A 15,848-nucleotide genomic window follows, 5' to 3' on the forward strand; every position below is an offset into this window, starting at 1 on the left:
TTCTTTTCCTTGTTGAGATTGAGTCTCAATCTTAGCAATAAGATATTTAACCCAATTTTGAATTAAGATGTCTTTGTCAAACTAAATCATAATTTAGTTCAATCTTGATAAGGATATCTTTTATGTATCTCAATTAGAATATCTGTATAGTAATGTTGATGGAAATATCTTTCAATAATGTCGATCGAAACATTTCGCAATTAATCTTGACGAAATATTATTCCAATAAAACTATTATTCGTCATTATTTTTACAAAATTGATTTCATTTAAAATTAGCTTCGTCAAAATTCTTGCAAAAAAATTTCCGTCAAAAAAAAAAATCAGCATAAATTAATTACTCAAAACGCGTATGCCAAACTGTTTTCTGATACTAGGTAATGAAAAGAAGTCCCTAAAGTTTATTTAATTAGAAAAAAAAGAAAACAAAAGTAAAAGACATGTTTAGACTTCACACCGTCTTAATATTAAATATAGGGTTAATTATGTTTTTAGTCCCTCTACTATTATCGTTTTTTGGAATTGGTCCCTCTCCCAAAAGTTAAACCATTTTGGTCCTCGTGATTTTGGAACTACTGACTTTAGTCCCTAATTTGTGAACGGCGTTAAGTCTGTGACTGCGTGGCAAACGGCGTTCCACCTAGGCTGGTCATCTGATGACACGTGTCTACTCAGATGGTGACACGTGTTAAATTTAATTTATAATTAATAAATTTAATTTTTTTCCTTCATTAAGTCGTTTAATAATTATTTTATAATACAAATTTTAAAACCTTGAATTTGAGCACGTGGTTGGCATTATGAATTAGCAGCGTCATTCTGTGGTTCCTAAGTTAGGGAGAAAGATTTTCTCCGCGAAAGCTCATTTGCTGTGCCGGTGAGAGTGGAAAATCAAACGTCTAGATTCCGTTTTGGGCGAGGTTGTTTGAAGTTGTTGGTGTAGCTGGTGACTGGCTTTCTCGACGAGGTTGCAAGAGCAGAGCATTGGTTGGAAGCAGAGGTAAGTTTTTTCCCTTGTCACTTTGATTTAGGGTTTCAGTGGTTTTCATTTGGGGGGAAATCTATTGCGCATTTGGAGGTCCAATTTGCAGCAGCTGTGTTAGTGTGGGTTCGATTTGTGGTTGGGTTTGATGGGTTTAGGGTTGTGTTTTGGTTGTTATACAGATGGTTTTTTCAGTGGTTTTCCGGCACATGGGGAAGTTTGAAAGATTTAGGGGAAGGATGCTGCGTTACGAAGGTGGAGAAGAGCATGTAGTTTGTGGACTGGATCCAGATATGTGGTCGTACTTCGAAGCATTGGGTATTCTGAAGAAGGATTTCAAGTATGATGGAGAACTTTATATGTGGTGGAAGCCGAAGAAGGGGAGAATGGATAGAGATCTAAGGCCATTATGTGACGATAGACATGCTTTGGAGTTGGCCGAATATGCAGAAAATAAAAACGAGGAGGTTGAGATTTATGTGGAGCATGTGGTTAGTTCTGCTCAAGTTGTTGAACTTATTGAAGGGCCTGCTGTTGGGACAAATGAGGAGGTTGTTGCTGCTGTTAATGTTGGTGTGATACTTGAAGAACAGGGTGCTGCTGCTGGGCCAAATGAAGAAGAAGAAACTGTTGTTCATAATGGTGGTGAGGTGAATGAAGAAGAGGCAAACGCTGCTGCTGCTGGGTCAAATGAAGAAGAATCAACTGCTGTTCATAATGGTGGTGAGGTGAATGAAGAAGAAGCAAACGATGCTGCTGCTGGGCCAAATGAAGAAGAATCAAACGCTGTTCATAATGGTGGTGAGGTGAATGAAGAAGAGGCAAACGCTGGTGTTGAATCTGGTGATGAATCTGGTGTTGTTTCAGGTGATGATCAAGGTGATGAATTGGATGAGAGTGAGGAAGAAAGACATAGAGATGATGATGACTGTTTTGGGTTGGAAGATATTCCACGCAGGCATTTTTCTCAAGTTTTGGACAGGTGGAAAAAATTCAAACAAGAGTGGAAAAATAGGAAGAGGTCAAGAACAACTGCTATACTTACAGCTGAAGGAAACCAAAGTGAAGGTGTGGGTACTTCTACCACACAACAGAGTACTGCTGATCATGAAATAGATGCGCACTACAGCACTGATGAGCTAGATAGTGATGTTGACATTGCTTATGGGGATGGTGGGAGGAAATACCCAATATTCAGGGGCGAAGACATGTGCAAGGAATTCAAATTCAAACTTGGGATGGAGTTTTCTTCCTTGAAACAATTCAAGCAAGCTTTGATGGAGCATTCTGTGTTGAATGGCAGAGAAGTTAAATTTGTGAAGAATGATGATGTCCGAGTGAGGGCTATTTGCAAAAGGAAGTGTGGATTTTTGATTTTATGCAGCAAAGTTGGAGGAAGTCAAACTTTTAGGGTGAAGACCTTGATTGATAGTCATAATTGTGGCAGAGTTTTTGTCAACAAGAATGCAAACAAAGAATGGGTTTCCAAAATTGTAGTTGATAAGTTTAGAAATGTTGGGAGAATGACAGCCAATGAAATAATTGATGATGTCCGAAGGTCGTACAGTGTTGCAATAACCCCCTGGAGGGCTTGTAGAGCAAAAGAGATTGCAATGGACATTCTTGAAGGAGATGGGCAAAAACAATACAATATGCTATATGATTATGCTGCAGAGCTAAGGAGAGTGTCTACTGAAACAACAGTTAAGATAAAAATTAATCAACCTCAGCCCACATTGCAGCCACGGTTTGGTTCTTTCTATTTGTGTCTAGATGGGTGCAAAAAAGGGTTCGTGAATGGCTGTAGACCATTCATAGGTGTTGATGGATGTCATTTAAAGACTACCTATGGAGGCCAACTTTTAGTTGCTGTGGCAAGGGATCCAAATGACCAGTACTTTCCACTGGCATTTGCTGTTGTAGAGAATGAGTGCAAGGAGACTTGGAGGTGGTTCCTAACATTATTGTTAGAGGACATTGGAGACATTCAAAGTAATCGATGGGTATTTATTTCGGACCAGCAGAAGGTAAATTCAAATTCATGTACTTAAGTGTCACCAATTAAATTATATGTATGATTGACTTATTGTATATGTACATTTTACAGGGACTGATGCAAGTATTTGATGAACTATTGCATGGAGTGGAGCATCGATTTTGTCTAAGGCATCTGTACAGCAACTACAAGAAGAGATTTGGTGGTGGTATAGTGATTAGGAATCTCATGATGGCTGCTGCTAAAGCCATATACTACCAAGGGTGGGAAGCAAGTATGGAAGAGCTCAAGAAGGTCAATGAAGAAGCTGCTGAATGGTTACATGCAATTCCACGTAAGTCTTGGTGTAAACATGCATTTAGTGCATATTCTAGGTGTGATGTCCTCATGAACAACTTATAAGAGTCATTTAATAGCACTATATTGTTAGCTAGGGATAAACCAATTATAACAATGATGGAGTGGATTAGGACATACTTGATGAGTAGGTTTGCACATTTGCGGGAAAAATTAACTGCATTTACTGGTGTTGTAATGCCTAAACCTAACAAAAGGCTAGATAGGGAAATAGAGAAAAGTGGAAACTAGTTTGCTGTTTGGACTGGAGATGGTAAGTTTGAAGTTACACAAGGATTCACCATGGATAAATTCATAGTTGACCTCACAAACCACAGCTGCACATGTTATTTTTGGGACTTAGTTGGCATACCATGTAGACATGTCGTGGCTGCAATCAATTACAGGGTAGAACAACCCTCTGATTATGTGCATGCTTATTACAAAAGGGAGGCTTATGAAGCTTGTTATGGGTCACCAATTTCACCCATTAATGGCCAACAACTGTGGCCTAAAAGTAATGGACCACAAATCCTACCCCCAATATTTAAGACTCCTCCTGGGAGGCCACGAAAATTAAGAAGAAGAGAACCTGATGAAGATGTCAGCCACTCTAGGTTGGGGAAGAAGCATCTTAGAATGAAGTGCAGTAACTGTGGCCAGTTTGATCACAACATCAGAAGCTGCAAGCAGGGAAAAACTAACAAGGTAAATCTGTCTATCATAATCAAATGAAGTACGATGTAATTATGAAGTTGAAACTAATGACTGTGCGGTCTTTGCAGGGAAAACAGAAAAGGAAGAAGTCTGCAAAAACTGCAGCTGCTACTGGCAAGGCATCCGGGAGGAACACCACTTTAAGATCTGCTACCACCACAACCAGGAAATTTAATAGGAAGGGAGGAAGGTCATGGAAGCTCCCAAGCGGCGCACCAACTTTAGGTTCACAAGCAAGTTCAAGCAACCCACCTAGCGGACAACCCATGTGAACAATATTGGGAGTTGTGTTTTGTAGTGATGGTCACATGGATATTTTGAAGTAAATGTATTTTTTGTTAGCTGTGATGCAGAGTTCCAGCTGTTGTTGTTTTAGCTTTAGCAGACATCTAGGACCACTTGGATCACTGTTTTCAATAGTATATGTCATGCACTGTTAACATTTATTTTTTGCTTCGTCCTTTATCAATCATGGGCAGGTTCTAAATTGATGCTCCAATTTCTAAATTGGATTATTAAAGTGTACAAATTTGGGTTAATGGTGCCAAATATAAATGGTCGTTAATGGTGCCAATTGGGTTATTAAAGTGAACAAAAGCATGTGTACAAATCTGGGTTAATGGTGCCAATTACAAATCAGGGAAGCAATGCGAAAAAGTCTTGCACTTACTGCTCCCAACCATTCATGTCATTACTGCTCCAAATATTAATCCAAATCAATAAAATTTTTTAACAACCTTAAATTCAACATTCCATTCCAGAATCTAATCTAAATAACCAGCTTTAACAAACTTAAATTCAACATTCCATTCCAGAATCTGCACTTCATAACATTGACATAAACAAAAACAGAATCTGCACTTCAATTCAACAACCCATTCCAGAATCTGCACTTAAATTCGACCTTATTCCTTACAATTCGTCTTTAACAGTAACAGAACACAAAGTATGACAGTAAAACCTCAAGATAAAATGAAAAAAAATAACTTTATTTCTCCCATTTTTCTCTCCACCGATAATTTCTTCTTTAGTTTGGCATTCTTCTGCAACAACTGAAGTATCACTGTATCACTGCCACTTAAATTTTCATTCTCTCCTTCTTCACATTCAGGCTTTCGTTCGTCACATTCAGGCTTTCCTTCGACTTCACCTTCCACCGCATCAGCCCATCGGAAATAGTTACAATGTGATTCAGTCTACAAAACAAAGTAAGAAATTTTAGAAAACTGAGAAATGCCCACAAACAAATTCACCAAAACACACACCATAACAACATATACGTACAGCCCAATTTCAACACCTGAAGAAAAATCTGCCATTATTCTTTGTAGTAGTTGCTTTCAGAAGCAGTAATTGGTCGCCACAACCACAAACTTTTCTTCCAAAATGAGAAGATCCCACTTGTGCAGAAGAAGACGAAGACAATGGACAACCCTTCGACCCAACACTCCTCTTCATTTACAAACCCTAAAACACAAAAAATTCCCAATTAATCAAATCAACCTACCTTTATGTTGACCCACAAATCTTGAGCACTTCAATATTTTATGATGGCGTGGTGGCTTTCTATTTCCGTTCCTTCAGATTTCAACATCCACATTTTTCTTCCAAACTCTTTCTCTTCGATGGCGTGGTAATGGCTTTCGATGGATTCACAGACCTCCACAAACCTAACGGTTCCACCCTTTAAAAGCCCAACTGCACGTGCTCAAAATCAAGGAAAAAAATTAAATTTATTAATTATAAATTAAATTTAACACGTGTCACCATCTGAGTAGACACGTGTCATCAGATGACCAACCTAGGTGGAACGCCGTTTGCCACACAGTCACAGACTTAACGCCGTTCACAAATTAGGGACTAAAGTCAGTAGTTCCAAAATCACGAGGATCAAAATGGTTTAACTTTTGGGAGAGGGACCAATTCCAAAAAACGATAATAGTAGAGGGACTAAAAACATAATTAACCCTTAAATATATTGCTAACCGTGTAGCGCTTAACTTGCATAATCTCTGTTTAGATGATGTTTAGATGAAGATTGAAGGAGTGAACACGTCTCTCATATAAAAACTAATAATTAGCGCATTCTAACAACCCAACCAAAAACACTTCTTTTTTACTTTAATCAATTATAAAAATAAAAAAAAAAACTATTTCTAAGGAGTTAGTTGCTACGTTTAATTGTTTATGCATCCTAATGTTAAAAAAAAAACATGAGAGTTCGAAACAACATATTTATTTAGACTACAAGTTCAAATTACTTACCTGTACCATACAAAATAAGGTTTAGTTTTATTGGTGAAACCTACTTTCAATATGGTATAGCTGTGTTAACAAAGTCATTATTCAAGTTTTGCTCCACCATCAGTATATTTCTATCTATCATTGGTTGATTTTAATAATGTGTTAAATTACAGAAAAATTAAAAACATATATTATTAGTATGAAGTTTTTATATAAAATCAATGAATAAAAAAATTATATTGATTATAGAATATGTGATTCGATAGTTGTATAAAAATATTTACTCTTTTTAAGTTACAATAAAATATTGTTTTTCTAAGGATGTTAGTATGTGGTATATATATATATATTGTTATGAAATCAATATATGTTCATTAACTTGTTAATAGTTATTAATAATTGATTATTATCAATGTTATTATCAATGATACACGAAAAAATATAAAAAAAAATGTGTTTTTCATTATCTCTTTATCCTTCTCTTCTTCTCTTTATTAAAGTTTTTTTAAAACTCATAAAGTTATTGGTATGTCTTAGTTTACCTTTATATTGTTTCTCATTTCAAAACACACAATTTAAAATGAGTTATTAACTATCTCATATTTTGCATTTTCTAACACTCTTGATGTTTTAGTTATCATGGAAAATATATTTCTAATGGGTTGAAAACTCATTTCAAATTATCATGATTTAAAATGTATTATTTCTCATTTCAAAACACACAATTTAAAATGAGTTTGTATATTTCATAAGAGTAAAAATAGTCATCACGTTTCTGAGATATTATCTGTTTTGGAACAGCGTGAAGCTCCGTCACAGTTTTGTCTTTCAAAGACTTCTCAGAAGGTAAAGAGAGATAGAAGTATTTAATCTACGCTTGACCTTAACCTCATAAGCAATGCGAAACTTATTGGATACACCATAACAACTTTCATGAGTTTTTTTTTTTCGTCTTTCATTTACAAATGATGATACTTGGTTCACTGGTTGTGTATTTCTTTTCTTACCATATATATGTTAATCATTATTAACATTTCAAATTATACTAAAAAAAAACTTTTTATAGTGTAGTTAGTGCAAGGTATAATAACTAAGGGTGGCGACAGTGGGCATGGTCGGCGACGGCGGAGACGCTCCACAAAGGGTTATAAAAAAGAAAAAAAAGGTGACATCAGTGTTTAGGGTAGGTGTAGGGAGAAAAGGTGTTTAATAGGGCTTTCTGAGGTATGGGCTTAGGGAGAGAAGCCCACAAAGTTTATTTGGGAAAGAAAATGTATGGTGGTCGCTTATCCTTTGTGTGTCCTAATTAATGTTATTTAATTAATATTTTTGAAAGAGGCTTTAAACTTAAGTTTTAAAGGGGAAGTGTGTGTGAGACTAGGTCCCTCCAAATCCAGTATTCCATCCTTCTTCGTTTTTCGCTGGTCTCTCTTCTTTCCTTTCCCCTCTCTTTCGAGGGTTTTTCTTTTTCTTTTCTTTTTTTTCTCTTTAATTTTTCCTTTTATTTTCTTTTTGCTCTTTCTCAGTTTTCCTTCCATTTTCTTTCAATCCCATTTCTTCTTCCTCTGCAACCCTAACCCTAGAATTCAAGATGCAGCAACAGAGGTTAAGGCAGCATGCCATGATGCAACCCTCTCTCTACCATCACCCCGCTCTCCTTACTCCTCCTCAGGTTCCACTTTTCCTTCTCTTCCCTTAATTTTCACATTTTCCCATACTACTTATTCTTTAATATTTTTCACCTTAATTCTCCGCAGTATTTATCTTCTTACACCTTTGATTATTGCTCGCTCTTCAATTTCCTGCTAATGATAAACTTGCAGTTTTTTTGTTCATGTAATTTTTGTGATGCGAACTTTTTTGTCGATTTGGTGTTTGTTTACTAGTTTAGACCTTAGGTATTTCTATGGTTTGTAAATGTTTTTTGTTTGCTTAGATTAGTTGAGAGGTGAGTGTATAATTTTGCTATTAGGAACTCTTTTTTTCCTTTTTTTTTCTTTGTCTTTTTACATTTTTATTTTGCAGATAGAGCCTATCTTGAGTGGAAATCTGCCACCTGGCTTTGATTCGAGTACATGCCGCAGTGTGTGAGTGTTAATAGGCATTTTATTTTATTTTTTTTAAATTAATATCTTCAACTGTTTGTTTATTTTGGTTTAGTCATTTTTTCCATTTTAGGTGCCTTATGTAACTTGTTGACGTTATTGCCTCCAAGAGATTATGCTTAGCTTGATTTTTTTTTTTTTTTTTAATTTCATCTGTTAGTCTCTGTTTTTTTGTAGTTAGTGAATCCAATTCGTTGTGTCCTCTTATTGACTTAAGCTTTTGCTTTGTGTGTTTCATTTTAAACATCTAACCACTTTTGAGGATATGCAGTTATGTCGGCAACATTCATCCCCAGGTTACAGAACCACTTCTTCAAGAGCTTTTTTCGGCTGCAGGTGCCCTTGAAGGATGCAAGCTTATCAGGAAAGAGAAGGTCAGCTTTGTAACTATATAATGTTATCTTTAAATACAGGATAAATTGAAGGACTGATGATGTATGATATAGTTCATGATTCCCGTTAGCTTCTTGTAGTGCATGACAAGTACTATATTCACCAAAAAGTATTGTTTTCTGCTTTTCTTGTCTCATTTCAATTTTCAATAATGATGACATCTGCATTATTTTGTCTTGTTCAGTCATCCTATGGTTTTGTGGACTACTTCGATCGGAGTTCTGCTGCATTTGCTATTGTAACTCTCAATGGGAGGAATATGTATGTGGGATCCTAATTTTGAGTTATGGTACAAATTTTATTAATTTAATAATTTAACACAAACACATTGCCTGCAGTTTTGGGCAACCTATTAAGGTTAACTGGGCTTATGCAAGCAGCCAGAGAGAGGATACCTCAGGTTATGTTCTTGCTGATCATGTACTCTGAGGTGATTTTGTTGTGCTGTTTTGTGGAAAGGGAAATTGACCTTTTTCTCTTCATTTGGATTCAGGTCACTTTAATATTTTTGTTGGTGACCTTAGTCCTGAGGTCACAGATGCGACGTTGTATGCTTGCTTCTCTGTATATCCTAGTTGTTCGTAAGTTTTTATGTACCCTTCTAGTTTCCTTCTCATTGCTTGACTGTTTTGTGGTTTGCTAGGGATATTTTTTTAAAAGTGCAGATACATGAATGTATATGTAAATTCATAATTGTAGTATGATGATGATAATTTTGGTATTTTGCTTACAGTGATGCAAGGGTAATGTGGGATCAGAAAACAGGCCGTTCCAGGGGATTTGGATTTGTTTCTTTTCGGAATCAGCAGGCATGAAATCATCACCTTATTTCTACATTTCTTATCTTTCAGTCTTCGTTTTTTTTTTGCTTTCTGTTCTAATATTTGGTTGTTTTGGTTTTGTGATTCAATTTATCAGGATGCTCAAAGTGCTATAAATGATTTGACTGGTAAGATCATTTCGTTATGTAAATGCTAGTTTTTCCTTTTTTACCTTTCTTCACCTGATGTATGAATGAATGTTGCGAAGTTTGTATATAGCAATCTAGTCTTTGTTACTATATTATGTTTTTTCTATTTTCGTATAATCTAAATTGTTTAAAGCTTGCAATAACCATATCTTGGAGTTCCTTTCTTTTTTATATACAATTATATACTAATCTAGCATGCGCATGATTCCTATGATGTAATAAAAACATTATATGTGGGGATCTCATAATGGGATGCAATAATGGGGTGTTATGATTTCTGCAGATCAAATAACCATTTTTGGTATAAAATCCTTGAACATAAATTTCCTTGGGCTATTTGACCCATTATATCACTGTTTCATCAATTTGTGTTTACTGTTAATCATTGTTGTTTAATAACGTTGTTCTTGTGCCCCACCATAATGCCTACATAAAGCACTCTTTGGCCCCACTGATATAGAAATTTCTGCAATGGCGGTGCCATAGGCTGCGGTGGTGTGTTTATATTGCAAAAGTTCAGTTTCTGCATTGATAACCTTGTTAATTGCATTAGATGCTTCAATTGTATTTAAGTTTTTTATTGTTAATTGTATTAGATTTGGTGCTTCAATTGTTTCTTAAGTTGTAATTCCCCCTCTACTCTTCAGGAAAATGGCTTGGAAGCAGACAGATTCGTTGTAATTGGGCAACAAAAGGGGCCAGTGCAAGTGATGAAAAACAGAGTTCGGATTCCAAAAGTGTCGTGGAGTTGACTAATGGAACATCAGGTGAGTTTATAAGTTTAGCAAACTAGGTGACTCCTCATTTACCCTTTACTTTTTGTGGTTTACGGTTGTTTTGGAGTCAATTGAATTCCAGTGTTTTTATCATGTACATATGAAATCTATTATATTTTCTGTTGGAAACCGATTCATTTTTTAATGTTATTGGAATTGTAAGTAAATTTTAAACGCATGAGTTTATTTCAAATATTATATTTTTCAAGCAGCTGATATACGTGTATCGATCTTTTTACAAATGTATCTTTTGCAGTTATATTGATACTTTTCCATCAATTGATCATAATGGTGTGATTGTAGATTTTGTTTCGTGAATCATCTTTACTTATGGTTGCGTTTTTTTTATTTATTTTTGTAGAAGAAGGCCTGGAAATAACCACTGATGATGCCCCCGAGAAGAATCCTCAATATACCACGGTTTATGTTGGCAATCTTGCTCCTGAGGCAAGGGTTATATTTTTTAGACTTCTTACCTTTTTGTATTGGCAATTTTATAGCTTTGTGCATAGATGGAGAATGTTTCAATACTACATTATTACATATGTATAACTTAGTCGTAAATTCTGTTTGTTGTAAAATGGCTGCGGTATCTCAAATTTAGGATATGAAATGAAAATTGCAGGTCACTTCTGTTGATCTCCATCACCATTTTCATTCACTTGGTGCCGGAACTATTGAAGATGTTAGGGTGCAACGAGACAAAGGTTTTGGGTTTGTGAGATACAGTACCCATGCTGAAGCAGCTCTTGCAATACAGATGGGTAATGCTCGAATTCTCTTTGGCAAACCTATAAAGGTATGTTACTAATTAGCATATTTGTATGTTGAATTCTAGTATGTTGTGAGCTGTGTATTATTTATGGTTTTTCGTACGGCAAAATATTCTTCGATGGGGGTTCCAATTATTTGAATGTCATCTGTGATTTTTTTTTTTAAATTATGTAAAAAGCCTACAATTTATTTATATTTCTCAGAAGTCAGAACAGAATCCCTCGTTCCCTAAGATCTTACATCATAAATAATTTGATCTTTGGAACTCTTATCAGAAGGCTCTGGAAATGTGTATACTCATGTCAATTGATATTTTACAGTGTTCATGGGGTAGCAAACCCACTCCTCCAGGAACTGCCTCTACTCCTCTTCCCCCTCCTACTTCTGCAAATGTGCCTGGTTTTTCTCTTGCTAGTCTTGCAGCATATGAACGCCAAATGGCTTTGAGTAAAATGGGTGGTGCACACGCCCTTCTGCATCAGCAAGGACAGCATGCCCTAAAACAGGTAGCCATGGGAATGGGTGCTCCAGGGGCTGGTTATGATGCAAGGTTTCAGAACGTTGCTACCACCCAGCACCTAATGTACTATCAGTAAAATGTGTTGTGTAACTCCCTGCGATAAAAAAGGGAGGATTAAAACCGTAAGAACAGTTCTACAGTACCCGTTTATGTCTTCCTCTTCTCTGCTTTTCTATCTTTAGCCTCCAAAATTTTCTTTTGTTCTTATTTATGGTCGGTACACTTGTAATGCTACCGCTGCGTGCATGAATGGTGTCTTGTATTTTCTAATGACGATCATTCCATGGTTGTATTGTTCGTTAACCTTTGCGGTTTGGGATATTAAACTTTGCTTAGTTCTGTATTTCTGTCTTTATTAAGTACAAAAACTTGTCATAATCTACCTTTCCTCTTTCTAATGTTCCAGAGAATTCAATACTTGCTAATTGTTTCTTTAACTTTATCAATACGCAGATATATTTTATTTTTTACAATTTTAGTTGTGGAATTTTTTTCTTGTAAGTTGGGATCAGATTGTGTATTATTTCAGAGAGGAAACGTTGCCCTTGCATATGTTCACAAGTAAGCTAGTCATCTTTCTGAAGTATGGAAAATTAATCATATGAGCACGAAAGAATAATAAATTAAACTAAAGTATATATGTATAATTGGCATTTAGGCTACAAAGTACATTGATTTTTATCGAACTTTCAGATAAAGTTATTAAAATTTCCAGTGCAATGTTTTTCCAGTTTGTATGTCAACCAAGCAAAAGAAAATTGCTTGTTATATTCATTTTACAGATCAGATCGTGTTTATTTTAGTGTAGTCAGTATCGAATACATTTCGATCGAATTCAATAGGTTTCAACTCCAATTCGATCGAATTCAATAGGTTTTAACTCCAATGTATTCGATCAAATAAGTATTTTAAATATATATTAATATTTGAATGAAAGTTCCTTGACTTCCTTTGTAAAAAAGACTTATGATGATTATTCAATATTTTTCTCATTATTTTATACATGTGTTATATGTATTAGAACTAGTATAAGAATTTAAAAAAGAAATTGAGAATTTTGTTTTGTTCAGACGATAATATCTATGAAAAAAACCATTACAAGAAAGTTTCCATATGATATTCGAGAACTTCAAAAAGTTATTCTCAATGCATGTTGAGTTTCTTCATTTTTAGAAGTTTAAATTGACACTGAACTGTTATATGCCCAGAATATTAACTTGCACAAGGTAATATTTGCATACATAATTTAATTATTGTTTATTCTCCCTAACTATGATGTGGATCAAAAAGAGTTTTCTCCTTGAAGTTCCGTATTTGTTTGAAAGTCTCATTTTTTCCGCATCATAATTTTGTACGATTACCTTAACAATTGATTCTAAACATTGACATTATGAGAAAAGTGAAAAAAAAAAATGAAAAAAAAATGAAAAGGGAAAAAACATAATGGTCTTCTAAGAATTTTATTCAAATATTCATGCATAATTAACGTTCAAAACAAAACTCATAACATGTACACTCTTTTGACGACGAAAAAATGAAGAAAAGGTGAAAAAAATGAAAAATACAAAATATTCCTTTCAACATGTTTCACTTTTACCCTATCATATATAATATTTCAATTCAAGAAAAAATCATTCAAAAAGAAAAAAAAAAGTTCAAAAAAGAAAAAATAGAAGCCAAATAAAGATAAACATTTGAATCTCATCATATTCTCCCAAATTTAGCTTTGCATCCACGTGGTGTTTGAGGGCACGTCAAAATTATGTTCAGAAACTCCTTTTGAATAATAACCTCTCTTTGGAAATGGTTAAGTATTCATGCTCTTTCAGATCATGATCAATGTTATGTGCTTTTGTAGCAATAACAATTTTTTTATGATGTCATTGCTTTCTAGTCCAAACTTTGGGTATTGGAAAACATTAATACATAATGACTAGTAGAATAGTGAATTCATTATACATTTCTATTATCTAAAAGAGTAGTTGAGTAGTGAAAGTTCCTTTCGTATCTATGCAGATGGCTTTTCTTTCGCCCTCCTTCTTAGAATCTGTTAATATGTTTTAAAACAGTTTTTCTGTTTTTTATTCTACAATTACTTCTTTTTATCTTCTCTGTATATAAGGAACTTCGTTCCTCTAAAACAATAACCATTTGTATCCATCTTTTGCTTACACCAATAATAAGAGATCTTTTTCTTCGCCTATGCTTTAGCTTTTTCTGATCACCATTCTGCTATCACGATCTTCTGCTAAGCACCTTGCTGTTTTTCTTCCTCCTACATTTCAGCTATGAGGGAACATGCAGTCTAATATGGTATCAGAGCTCTTCGATTGAAGAGCTCTGCTGCGCCCGATTTGCTTACTCTGATTCTTTCATCTGTCTTGCTGTTCTTTTCTTTTTCTTTCACGGTTTTATCTTCCTTCTTTCTTCACCATGACTAAAGAAGAGATTTCTAAAAAAAATGTCCATCACTAGTGAAAGTCATCTTTACCTATATCCTGGAGAAAGTCCAGCGGTTGCTCTTGTATCGCCAGTATTAGATCTTGAAAATTACCATTCATGGAGCAGGTCTATGTTAACAGCCTTGAGTGCCAAGAACAAACTACAGTTCGTGAACGGGGTCGCTACTGAACCAGAAAAAGGTGATCCTTCACATAATGCCTGGATAAGATGCAATAATATAGTAGTTTCTTGGCTTGTGCACTCTGTTTCACCTCAAATTAGGCAATCTATTATGTGGATTAAGAACGCTGAAGAGATATGGAAAGATCTCAAGGTTCGGTTCTTTCAAGGTGATCTACTCCGCATTTCAGACCTTCAATCAGACGCGTCACAGTTAAAACAAGGGGACCAAACTGTTAGTGATTATTTCACAAAATTAAGGGTCATCTGGGATGAACTTTAGAACTTTCGTCCATATCCCATTTGTAGCTGCAAAGATCTTTGCAAGGTTTAGTCATCCAAAGGAAATCTGAGGATCGTGCGATGCAGTTTCTGAGAGGCTTGAATGAGCAGTACGGTAATATCAAATCTTATGTTCTATTAATGGATCCTTTACCTCCTATTTTGAAAATTTTTTCCTATGTGATGCAGCAAGAAAGACAATTGCTCGGGAATCATATGATTGGTAATCAAGAAAATAAAATTGTGGTCGTTGCAAATAATTCAGCAACCACATGCTCCTTTTACGGGAAACGCGGTCATGTTGAATCCGTTTGTTACAAAAAGAATGGGTCCTAATAATAAAGGAGGAAAGCGTGTCTGCACCCATTGTGGTAAAAATGGTCACACTGTGGATGTTTGTTATAGGAAGCATGCATTCCCACCTACCGGTCATAAAACCTTTAGTACTAAAGCCAAATCCAACGAACCCAAGAATGATGAAGATGACCAGGAGGTGAAATTTACTCAACAACAATATCAAGCTTTGATGGCTTTAATCAAACCTGGGGGTGATTCTGATAACACCACTCATAAACAAAGTCACGTTGGTAGCATCTCCTCTAACACTGTTGAGCCAGGTAATATATTTAATTGTTGTAGTTTCTTTCATAATAATGAGAAATGGATTATAGATTCAGGGGCTACAGATCATGTTGCCATAAACCTTGATTCTTTTACTTCATATAAAAGGATTAATCATATCAAAATAAACCTTCCCAATGGTACTTGTATTAATGCCACTCACAAAGCAGATATCAAGTTGAATAATGGTATTATGCTGCATAATGTTCTCTTTATACCCGATTTCAACTATAACCTGATATCTATTTCAAAGTTAGTAGTAGATTCTCAAGTACATGTTGTTTTCACTAACTCTGACTGCCTCATTCAAAACCAAGTGAGCAAAAAGATGATTGGTTCAGTTAGCTTTCATGAAGGACTATACGTTTTGTCTGACTCCAAGAATTCTGTTAATTCTGCTTGTAGTAATACGTGGCACAGAAGGCTAGGCCACCTATCTGATCAAAGGTTACACATCTTGAAAAGTAAACATGATTATATAGATATCAGAAATGAACACTGTGATGTATGC

The 15,848-nt window shown here is 35.2% G+C and overlaps 2 protein-coding genes across 3 annotated transcripts; both read left to right on the top strand.

Annotated features, from left to right (window-relative positions):
* The first annotated feature begins 367 nt into the window (after window positions 1-367).
* On the top strand, window positions 368-4,577 carry LOC114178291. Its single transcript, XM_028064112.1, has 3 exons — window positions 368-3,008; window positions 3,089-4,021; window positions 4,099-4,577. Exons 1-2 carry the CDS (start codon window positions 1,164-1,166, stop codon window positions 3,377-3,379), a joined length of 2,136 nt encoding a protein of 711 aa, XP_027919913.1. The 5' UTR covers window positions 368-1,163; the 3' UTR covers window positions 3,380-4,021; window positions 4,099-4,577.
* Window positions 4,578-7,637: 3,060 nt separating this feature from the next.
* LOC114178292 (oligouridylate-binding protein 1-like) lies at window positions 7,638-12,205 on the top strand. 2 transcript variants are annotated; one of them, XM_028064114.1, is made up of 13 exons: window positions 7,638-7,698; window positions 7,872-7,946; window positions 8,300-8,361; window positions 8,651-8,753; window positions 8,957-9,033; window positions 9,111-9,172; window positions 9,266-9,353; window positions 9,506-9,581; window positions 9,691-9,721; window positions 10,390-10,509; window positions 10,880-10,965; window positions 11,144-11,317; window positions 11,613-12,205. In XM_028064114.1, the coding sequence occupies exons 2-13, from the start codon at window positions 7,896-7,898 to the stop codon at window positions 11,886-11,888; spliced, it is 1,206 nt and encodes a 401-aa protein (XP_027919915.1). In that variant the 5' UTR covers window positions 7,638-7,698; window positions 7,872-7,895; the 3' UTR covers window positions 11,889-12,205. The 2 variants fall into 2 exon arrangements, with proteins under 2 accessions (XP_027919915.1, XP_027919914.1); XM_028064113.1 differs by having other exon boundaries at window positions 7,647-7,946.
* Window positions 12,206-15,848: the final 3,643 nt, after the last annotated feature.

Source organism: Vigna unguiculata, chromosome 3 (assembly GCF_004118075.2).
Source record: "Vigna unguiculata cultivar IT97K-499-35 chromosome 3, ASM411807v1, whole genome shotgun sequence".
Taxonomy (NCBI): domain Eukaryota; kingdom Viridiplantae; phylum Streptophyta; class Magnoliopsida; order Fabales; family Fabaceae; genus Vigna; species Vigna unguiculata.

Coding starts and splice junctions, on each gene's coding strand:
- LOC114178292 (XM_028064113.1), top strand. CDS start 7,866: ATGCAGCAACAGAGGTTAAGGCAGCATGCCATGATGCAACCCTCTCTC. Junction 9,582..9,690: donor TTTCTTTTCGGAATCAGCAG/GCATGAAATCAT, acceptor TCAATTTATCAG/GATGCTCAAAGTGCTATAAA. Junction 10,966..11,143: donor TTGGCAATCTTGCTCCTGAG/GCAAGGGTTATA, acceptor TGAAAATTGCAG/GTCACTTCTGTTGATCTCCA.
- LOC114178291 (XM_028064112.1), top strand. CDS start 1,164: ATGGTTTTTTCAGTGGTTTTCCGGCACATGGGGAAGTTTGAAAGATTT. Junction 3,009..3,088: donor TTATTTCGGACCAGCAGAAG/GTAAATTCAAAT, acceptor TACATTTTACAG/GGACTGATGCAAGTATTTGA.